Source organism: Carassius auratus, unplaced genomic scaffold, assembly GCF_003368295.1.
Source record: "Carassius auratus strain Wakin unplaced genomic scaffold, ASM336829v1 scaf_tig00031859, whole genome shotgun sequence".
Lineage (NCBI taxonomy): Eukaryota > Metazoa > Chordata > Actinopteri > Cypriniformes > Cyprinidae > Carassius > Carassius auratus.
The window spans coordinates 18,961-29,497 of record NW_020525953.1 but is presented as its reverse complement, the minus strand read 5'-3'; the positions used below and the strand labels follow the sequence as shown (position 1 = coordinate 29,497).

The 10,537-nt window shown below is 46.5% G+C and overlaps 1 protein-coding gene and 1 long non-coding RNA gene across 2 annotated transcripts; both read left to right on the top strand.

The window, feature by feature from the left end:
• Positions 1-554: 554 nt before the first annotated feature.
• LOC113080617 (uncharacterized) lies at positions 555-954 on the top strand. Its single transcript, XR_003281914.1, has 3 exons — positions 555-608; positions 779-823; positions 915-954. It is a non-coding gene; the product is annotated as an uncharacterized LOC113080617 (long non-coding RNA).
• Positions 955-1,784: 830 nt separating this feature from the next.
• On the top strand, positions 1,785-10,054 carry LOC113080616 (collagen alpha-1(XI) chain-like). The gene is made up of 28 exons (XM_026252775.1): positions 1,785-1,839; positions 1,932-1,985; positions 2,156-2,263; positions 2,347-2,454; positions 2,700-2,753; positions 2,827-2,880; positions 2,957-3,064; positions 3,179-3,232; positions 3,324-3,377; positions 3,469-3,522; positions 3,602-3,655; positions 3,774-3,881; positions 3,962-4,015; positions 4,087-4,140; positions 4,326-4,379; positions 4,486-4,539; positions 4,732-4,839; positions 5,461-5,514; positions 5,591-5,644; positions 5,728-5,835; positions 5,922-5,975; positions 6,071-6,106; positions 6,478-6,531; positions 6,619-6,889; positions 6,989-7,101; positions 7,210-7,278; positions 7,354-7,587; positions 9,432-10,054. The coding sequence occupies exons 1-28, from the start codon at positions 1,837-1,839 to the stop codon at positions 9,576-9,578; spliced, it is 2,331 nt and encodes a 776-aa protein (XP_026108560.1). The 5' UTR covers positions 1,785-1,836; the 3' UTR covers positions 9,579-10,054.
• Positions 10,055-10,537: the final 483 nt, after the last annotated feature.

Here is a 10,537-nt window from a genome sequence, read left to right as displayed (position 1 = left end):
AGGGCATCGCTGGAGAAAAGGTCAATAGTCTACTACAACATAATCAGTACAAACGATCAAATACCCTTTTAGCACACACATCTTCTTCTTTCCTTCATCTTTTCTGATTGTATCCCTCCTGTCCTCTTAGGAAAGCTGGGTGTCCCAGGTTTGCCGGGTTACCCAGGCCGTCAGGCCTGAAGGTGAGAGGAGCACGAGCTGATGATGAATGGATGAATGTTTGAGTCGTACAGGAGAATAACGGCTGGTCTTGTGGTGGTCTCCCTCAGGGTGCTGATGGTTTTCCAGGTCCTGTCGGCGTTCCAGGAGAAAAGGGGAAGAAGGTCACTGCTTGGTTCCATCACTCAAAAGAGACAAACTGTCATAAATATAAGTATATACATGTGCACTCATGTGAGTATAATGTGTTTTCAGGGTCCACCGGGTCCTGCAGGGGCCGCCGGTCAGAGGGGACCTAATGTGAGTGTCTCTGTCCACACTGATGATGGTCAGCGCCCCACATCAGTCACATCCAACATCATTAATGTGTGTGTGTGTGTGTGTGTGTGTTGTCAGGGGCTCGAGGAGCTAGGGGTGCAAAAGGACCCACTGGGAAATCAGGAGACAAGGTCAGAGGTCATATCAGGCCTTCAGCACACACAGAAACAAACAATGAATGAGCTGAAGTGTCTGTATCACATCAGCAGTCATGAAGCCTTTCATCACCATAATCCGTCTATTCTGGACAGCGTTCATCTTGTTGAAATAACTGTAAAGGGCCAAACTGTCTTTGTTCTAGGGGTCTTCAGGACATGATGGCCCCCCAGGGTCCACAGGAGAGAGAGTAAGAGAATATCACACACATATAGAGAGATTCAAACATTATGTGACTAATCAAGTAATTTGATCATGTGATTTCAATGTTGTTACTGCAGGGTCCACAAGGGCCTCAGGGACGTGTAGGTGAGGTGGGGCCCCAAGGGACCCAATGTGAGTGACCCTCATCTTTACCTCAAGTAATAAGACAACACATGTCAGCGTACTGTGATGTAATCTCGAGCATGTTGGTGTGTGCAGGGGCCTGCTGGGAAGGACGGTCTGCCGGGTCATCCAGGCCAGCGGGGGGAGCCGTGAGTCTGGGAACATCTACACACAGGCTTGTACAAACTACACAGTGGGATGTGATTGGCTGAATGAGTTAACCCTTTAATACTTAGTGTGAAGTAAATCTGTAATGCACCAGTATATTAATGAAAACATACAATACATGTTAATACAAATATGTGTTTTTTATGTGCTTCCGTTAGCTTAGTATTGAGCCTGTGTGAGGGTTGTGTTTGTGTAGTGTTTGATGGTCTGTTGTTCAGCTGCTGTTTGATTCCTGACAGGGTTTCCAAGGCAAGACGGGTCCTCCAGGACCAGCTGGGGTTGTTGGGCCGGCAGGTGAGCTCATCGATTCAGGAATCGGTCTTATTAAATGAGTGGATCCAGTATCTTTGAAGCTTTTGAGCTCTTTTAGTTCAAGATAAAGGCCACAGGCAGTTGTTCTGATTGTTGGTGAATTTGTTGCAGGGTAATACAGGAGAACTGGACCGATGGGAAGAGAGAGGACACCCGGGCACCGCAGGACCTGCTGGAGAGCAAGGTTTACCTGGAGTCGCTGGAGAAGGAGGGTGCAAAGGTGGGAAAACCATCACGCTCTTTCCACCTGTAACTTCCTTCTTAATAAAAACCCTTAACCTAACTTATAATGTGTGTGTTGGTCATCAGGGTGACCCTGGGGTCCAGGTACTTCAGGAAAAGAGCGGTCCAGCGGGTCTGAAAGGTTTCCGTGGAAGTCGTGGAGCACCGGGTGCCATGGTAGCTTATAGGATACGTGTCCAGCTGATTTAGGATTGTTCTGTTAGCTGTTCTCTGTTGGGCTTCTGATTGACCTGTGCTCTCTTGTGTAGGGGCCAGTCGGATTAAAGGGAGGGGTGGGGCCGATCGGGCCCCCTGGACCTTCTGTACGTAATCTCTTCTAGTGTTCTCACAAAAGCACATCCAGTATATATATGATCTCATATTGTTTTATTTTCAGTCTTGAGTGAAACTTATCACCTAGAAAAGTGTTATGTTATATGTATGGGAAATTATATTAACATATTATGTCACAAATATATGTGTTTCTTCCCAGGGGCCCACAGGAGAACGGGGCCCCTCTGGACTGGCTGGTGCCATTGGTCAGCCTGGGCGACCTGGAACCATTGGTGGCCCTGGACCAATGGGAGAGAAGGGAGAGCCAGTAAGACACGCCCCCACATGTGAAGATCGAAATGAATGAGCAGTGAATGAAGAGTGTGTGTGTAACTGTGTTTGTGTGTTCAGGGAGATAAGGGTCTGATCGGACCCGCTGGACAGGATGGTGAGCAGGGGCCCGTGGGATTACCAGGAGCCGCTGGACCCCCAGGACCCCCAGGAGAGGATGGAGACAAGGTGATGAGGGCATGTGTTCATCTGTGACTAGTAATGATGATGTTTGTGAACTATAGAGGACTTTTTTGTCCTAAACAACAACTAAAAACAGCACAGGGCTCCCTGGCAACTTCCCAGAAAACAAAAGTGTTCAAATCCACTCAGAAACTACATATTAACTCCCTAGAAACACCCTGATAATAGAACTTCTCAAAAATGTATAATGAAAATGACACAGTGTATTTATTGGTGTGTTTGTGTGTTAGGGAGAAACTGGCGCTCCAGGACAGAAAGGCAGCAAAGGAGACAAAGGAGAATCAGTGAGTGACGGAAATAAAACACACATCACATTCACACGCCACAGTGTTACCAATGATTGAAATCTGCTCTCAGGGGCCTCCAGGACCAATCGGCACTCAGGGGCCAGAGGGGCAGCCGGGAGCACCGGTGAGTGTTTGAGGAGCATCTTCACACTCTCGCTGGGTTCAGAGTGTGTGTGTTTGATTGAGTGTGTGTGTGTCAGGGTGTGGACGGGGAGCCTGGTCCTCCAGGACAGCAGGGCATGTACGGACAGAAGGGAGACGAGGGCTCCAGAGGATTCAAGGGCTCCAGGGGCCCCGGGGGGCTACAGGTACCTGATCATCAACCATATCTCCTCAATCAATGAGAAATCATGAGCTGCAGAGGTCAGTGTGACAGAGGCCCGTCAAATAATGCAGATATGTGTGTGTGTGTGTGTGTTTAGGGGATGCCCGGTCCTCCCGGAGAGAAAGGAGAGAGCGGGAACTCTGGACTACTGGTGAGTTCATCCATTCATCTGTCATTCATGATCACGTTTATTGATCTCTCTGTAAATTCAATGTGCGTGGTGTGTGTTTGTGTGTTTTCAGGGTCCTCCTGGACAGTTTGGGCCTAGAGGAGCTCAGGGGCCCTCTGGTGGACAGGTGAACACACGCACCCCCATCATTTACTAAACTAGTTTCTACTAGTCACATTTATTTATTAAGCATTTTCTAAAACATGTTTGTGTTTCAGGGTCCTCCTGGCCGTCATGGAGTACGCGGTCAGCCTGGTGGAGTTGGTGAGAAGGTAAATCATCCAGATGTTCCTCTGGTGATCACATGATCAGATGACACACACATCTATTATATCTGATTATGATTGACAGGGTGAAGATGGAGAGTCTGGTGATCCTGGACCTGTTGGTGTTCCTGGCAGCGCAGTGAGTCCATCTCCTCTTCTCTGATCTTCATTCCACTGCAACACTTTCTTTACTACCACAGCAACCCTTGACACCTCTTTCTGTGTGTGTGTGTGTGTGTGTGTGTGTGTGTTTTCAGGGCGAGAAAGGTGAGCAGGGTGAGAAAGGAGACACAGGACCACCTGGAGCTGCAGGTTCACCGGGAGCCAGAGGAACATCTGGAGAAGACGGAGCGAAGGGGAATGCGGTCAGTATATGTGTGTGTGTGTGTGTGTGTGATTATCTAGTGTGTTAGCTGACTCATCCTCTGTCTATCTCCCTCTACAGGGTCCTATTGGTTTTCCTGGAGATATGGGCGCTCCTGGAGAGCCAGGTGTTAACGTGAGTATCTTCACTGTCAATGACGCTTTAAGTGACGTGCTGATGGTGAAAGATCTCATCTGTTCTCTCAGGGCATCGATGGGACTCCGGGATCTAAAGGAGATAATGGTGATCCAGGCAAATCTGTGAGTCTCTCTTGTGTTTCTGACATTCATGTAAGCTGATGTTCTTCTGCGCGAGGCTCCAGGCTCTGGATCTGTGTTGGGCAGAGATATAGTATTTTGCATGTGTAGTTGAGACATCAGCAGTGTTAAGATGATGATCTCTCATCATGTCTCCACTCTCTCCTTCTCGTTACTCGGGTGATTAGGGCCCTCCAGGACCCTCTGGAGAACCAGGACCACCAGGAAGGCCAGGACGCAGGGTGAGTGTGTGTTTGTGAGGGATCAGATTAGGTACTGCATGATTCATCTGTGTTTGTGTATGTGTGGAGCTTCTGTGTGCTTTTGTCTCTCCGGGTTTGTGTTTAGGGTCACTTGGGTGCTCCTGGAAAAGAGGGGCGGCCTGGGCTAAAAGGAGACAAGGTGAGTCATTCTGTAGATGATCTTTATTCATTTTCTGTCACACTGGATGAGTTATAATGTGACACGAGTGCAGCATCACAGGAGAGCGAAAGCTCGGTTCCAGCAAACTCATGAATGAGGTTTGAAAGGATGTCCTGGAGAACTAATCGCAGGTTGTCTCATTCACTCTGCTGCCTCTGGGTCTGTGTTCAGGGAGCTCCAGGATACGAAGGCATCATGGGAAAGACGGGGCCGGTGGGTGGTCAGGGGAACCCAGGGAAAGCAGGACTTCAGGGGCTTCCAGGAATCCCTGGACCAGCGGTGAGCTCAGGTTCTTCTCTGCTCAAACCCATGTGACACATCTGAACAAGATTCCTTGACTAGCGAGTTTACATACAGCATCATCCATTATTATCCTTAATGTCGGAATGAAATGGAAATTCACCCTGTTTTCTAAATGCATATTTAAGGTCTTATAGTTACTTCATCCATGCATGAAATTTGAAACGCTGTGCTCATCTGAATTAAACACTGACTGATGCCCCCTGCTGGCCTGGAGCTGAGGGCTCTTCTTAGATACAGTCTTATTCCTAAATGACGATGATTCTGTTATGCCTATTAAACCCTTGAGAGCAGCGCTCATCATGTAAGCTTAACACCGTAACTACATGTCTTCTAACTCTCAGAGTACACTGTTAGATTAGGTGTAGGGTTAGTAGAATAAGTTCGTAGTCAGTGTGTTGTATGTTGTGGTCCCATCAAAATAAAGTGTTAGTTACTTTAATGACCTGCTAGTTGACGTGTAGTTACAAAGTTACTAACTGTTAGTAGCATGTCTAAAGGTTGTGCAAATCACCCCCCACCCCCAGGGTCCGTTCTGCGATCCTTGTCTGTGAATGCTGATTTAATATAGATGAATGTCTCATTCTCTCTCTGTTGTAGGGGGAACAAGGGCTGAACGGACCCCCAGGTCAAACAGGACCTCCGGGGCCGATGGTGAGGCTCAGGAACACTCCTCATGCTCTGATCTGTGACATGACGTCAGACTGATGATTTCATTACATGTGTGCAGGGTCCCGCTGGACTGGCAGGACTGAAGGGAGATCCGGGCAAGAAAGGAGAGAAGGTACATCACCCCCCACACACACACACACACACACACACACGGAGTAAATGCTCATGTTTTTATCATATCTGTATGTGTGTCAGGGTCACGGCGGTCTGATTGGTTTGATTGGGCCACCGGGTGAGTTCGGAGAGAAAGGGGATAGAGGACTGCCGGGAAACCAGGGTCTGCAGGGAGCCAAGGGAGACGAGGTGAACACACACACACTCATAGAGACAAGCGCACACACACACACACACACATGAAGAAGCTGATCTAATGGTGTTTCTGCTGACAGGGACCAGTCGGACCTCCAGGACTCAGTGGACCACCAGGATTACCAGGACTGTCTGTGAGTCTGGACACACTTCAGATCCACCGTGGTCTTCTGCATGTGTTTGAGTCTGTTCTGGTCTCACAGCTTCTGTCTGTAACACTGTGTTTCAGGGATCCATGGGACAGAAGGGATCCAAAGGAAACCAGGTGAAACACACACTGATTATTTCTTCAATTCATACTGACCTGCTGAATGTTTGACTTGAGATGTGTCAACATGAACATGTTCCTCTATATGCATTCAAAAGATACTTTTGTCCATGTTGATAATAATGAAGTTTTAATAGCACAGCCATTATAAACCGAGGGCTTAGTACCATGTGCTTGCTAGAGAGATACTGATGGACAGGAGTCAATGTGAACACAGATATTAGACACCAATCGTATCAGAGTGAATGTAAACAGCAGGACAGACTTGTTCTGATCTGTGCATTAAGAGCCATCAGTCTGTGAGTTCATAAACAGCAGCAGACACTGAATAAGTCATGTGATCTGTGTGAATGATGTGGTTTATTTAGGGCCCTATTGGACCCAGAGGTGATCCTGGTCCTGCCGGACCCCCAGGACCCCCGGTGAGTCTCAGTCACCCATGAACTCATTCTCAGATGAAACTAATGGCAGGAGAGGAATCACTTAAACATCTCCTCATCTCTGTCCAGGGTCTTCCTGCGGTGGGAATGGCGGCTCCTCCGGCGCTGGATGGCCGAGGGAAGAGGAGGAGGCATTCGGATGTGGATGGAGCGGCGGTGGAGGACGGACAGATGCAGGACGAGGAGGCTCAGGGGGAGGAGAAGGACATGGAGGAGGTGTTTGCGTCTCTGGCCTCCATGAGGACGGATGTGGAGGGACTCCGGACTCCGCTGGGCACCTACCACAGTCCTGCCCGCACCTGCAAAGAGCTGTGGATGTGCCACCCCGAGTACCCCGACGGTACGACACAACACAACACACACTCAGACAAACACTGGAGCAATCATCATCATCATCCTGTGTATCTGAACCTGATCTCTGTGTGACCTTTGACCTCAGGAGTTTACTGGATTGACCCCAACCAGGGATGTCACAGAGATGCGTTTAAAGTGTTCTGCAACTTTACAGCAGAAGGAGAAACGTGTTTCCAGCCGCACAGCAGCGTACAGACGGTGAGAGACTCACATCACACTGACATATATATGAATTCACTCTTTTACATTATTATCTATTATTTGTATTTTGTTCAGAAATGTGTTAATGATGTTTACTGTGCCCAGGTCAAGATGGCTTCATGGAGCAGAGAGAAACCAGGAACCTGGTTCAGTCAGTTTAAGAAGGGCTCACAGGTGTGTGTGTGTGTGTGTGTGTGTGTTTTGTGTCTTTATCCTCTCATTCACACTCTGTCTGTCTGTGTTGTGTAGTTCTCTTATGTGGATGTGGATGGAAACCCTGTTCACATTGTGCAGCTGGGCTTCCTGAAGCTCTTGAGTGCCACGGCTCGTCAGAGCTTCACATACGTGTGTCAGAACTCGAACGGCTGGTTCGACAGCACCTCCCTCAGCTACAGACACGCGCTGCGCTTCAGAGGCAGCAACGGAGAGGAGCTGACGCAGCAGAACGCACATTACATCCAGCCCACACACGACGGCTGCCAGGTACACACTCAACTCACTCCATACCTCCAGCTCACAGGAACGAATCTGTGAATCCTGAGTCAGTTCAGAGGAACGAATCTGTGAATCCTGAATCAGTTCACAGGAACGAGTCTGTGAATCCTGAATCAGTTTACAGGAGTGACTCTGTGAATCCTGAGTCAGTTCAGAGGAACGAGTCTGTGAATCCTGAATCAGCTCACAGGAACGAATCTGTGAATCCTGAATCAGTTAACAGGAGTGACTCTGTGAATCCTGAATCAGTTCAGAGGAATGAATCTGTGAATCCTGAATCAGTTCAGAGGAACGAATCTGTGAATCCTGAGTCAGTTCACAGGAACGAGTCTGTGAATCCTGAATCAGTTCACAGGAATGAATCTGTGAATCCTGAGTCAGTTCACAGGAATGAGTCTGTGAATCCTGAATCAGTTGAGAGGAACGAATCTGTGAATCCTGAATCAGTTCACAAGAACGAATCTGTGAATCCTGAATCAGCTCACAGGAATGAGTCTGTGAATCCTGAATCAGCTCACAGGAACGAGTCTGTGAATCCTGAATCAGTTCACAGGAATGAATCTGTGAATCCTGAGTCAGTTCACAGGAATGAGTCTGTGAATCCTGAATCAGTTGAGAGGAACGAATCTGTGAATCCTGAATCAGTTCACAAGAACGAATCTGTGAATCCTGAATCAGCTCACAGGAATGAGTCTGTGAATCCTGAATCAGCTCACAGGAACGAGTCTGTGAATCCTGAATCAGCTCACAGGAACGAGTCTGTGAATCCTGAATCAGCTCACAGGAACGAATCTGTGAATCCTGAATCAGTTCAGAGGAACGAATCTGTGAATCCTGAGTCAGTTCACAAGAACGAATCTGTGAATCCTGAATCAGCTCACAGGAACGAGTCTGTGAATCCTGAATCAGCTCACAGGAACGAGTCTGTGAATCCTGAATCAGTTTACAGGAGTGACTCTGTGAATCCTGAATCAGTTCAGAGGAACGAATCTGTGAGTCCTGAATCAGTTCACAGGAACGAATCTGTGAATCCTGAATCAGTTTACAGGAGTGACTCGGTGAATCCTGAATCAGTTCACATGAGTGACTCGGTGAATCCTGAATCAGTTCGCATGAGTGACTCGGTGAATCCTGATTCAGTTCACAGAAACGACTCGGTGAATCCTGAATCAGTTTTACATGAGTGACTCGGTGAATCCTGAATCAGTTCACATGAGTGACTCGGTGAATCCTGAATCAGTTCAGATGAGTGACTCAGTGAGTCTTGAATCATTTCACATGAGTGACTCAGTGAATCCTGAATCAGTTCACATGAGTGACTCGATGAATCCTGAATCAGTTTACAGGATTGACTCAGTGAATCCTGAATCATTTCACATGAGTGACTCAGTGAATCCTGAATCAGTTCACATGAGTGACTCTGTGAATCCTGAATCAGTTCACAGAAACGAATCTGTGAATCCTGAATCAGTTACAGGAGTGACTCTGTGAATCCTGAATCAGTTCACAGGAACGACTCAGTGAATCCTGAATCAGTTTACAGGAACGACTCTGTGAATCCTGAATCAGTTCACATGAGTGACCCTGTGAATCCTGAATCAGTTTACATGAGTGACTCGGTGAATCCTGAATCAGTTCGCATGAGTGACTCGGTGAATCATGAATCAGTTCAGATGAATGACTCACTAATTCCTGAATCATTTCCTGTGAAGAGCTCAGTACATGCTGAATCAGTTCAGATAAATGACTCCAGAGGTCCTGAATCAGTTGAGAGGACTGGCTCCTGCTGTCATGTGTTGGTCACAGTGTCATGTGTTTCTGTGTGTGTGCAGTCGCGCTCGGGGCAGGACCGCACCGTTCTGGAGGTGGACTCTCCTCAGTCGGACACTCTGCCCCTCATGGATGTGGCAGTGATGGATTTCGGGAGCCCAAAACAGAAGTTTGGCTTCAGCGTGGGGAAGGTGTGCTTCAACGGCTAGTCAAGAACAGACTCTGACAGTGTATATATTTATACATCAGTCCTTCAGGTGCTTGCGTTTGTCTGAGGACAGGAAGTGGTGCTTGAAGGGCGATCATGTGACATGATGACACACATCCAGACGCTCTTGTGTTCGGCTGTTTACAGAGATCAGACCTCACAGAGATTCAGTTATTTTGTATTATTGTTGAAAGATGTCAATGTATTTTTGTATTTGTTTGTATGAATGTTTCGTAATCTTGGTGCTACATGAGGCTGTATTTTAACTTGTTTACATGATGTAATGAGTCAAACTGGCAGTGGATTCTGGGTAAAGACATCGCTGCAGCTCCATCCGGCGGGTCGGGAGTCGTGCGGACATCAGGATGGGATTTAGATGTTTTTAGTGTTTAATATGGAGGGAGATTCTCTGACTGTGGTTTTGATAAGTGCTGTTTGAGAGGAGAGATTTATAAATAAAACTATTACTTAATAAAACTGGTTTAGAACGCCTGATTTACACTGATTCACACACTGATACAAAGAGCAATGAAACATTCATTTAATGAAATGTGCTTTTTATGTGAGTTTCTCATGAAAACACATCCAGGTCAAATTTTATGCCAAAAAATATTAAAATAATTTTATTTAATTTTTATTTTATTTTCATGCTTGTGAAACACATTTACATCTCAAAAGCCTGATTATTCTCAGTGATAATTTTCAGATTGTTTAGGCTTTTTATTTTCTTTTTTATATTTTATTTTATAATACTTTAAATTTTATTTTATATATTTTCTTTTCTTTTTTTAATGCATTTAATTTTTACTATTTATTTATTTTATTTTATTTTGTGATTTTATTTAATTTATTTATTTTATAAAGTTTTATTTTATTATTGCCGGAATGCTTATGGGAATTCCTGTGTCTTTCCTGAGAGACACACCTTCCCATCTCTCCCACCCTGCTGGTCTCTCCCTC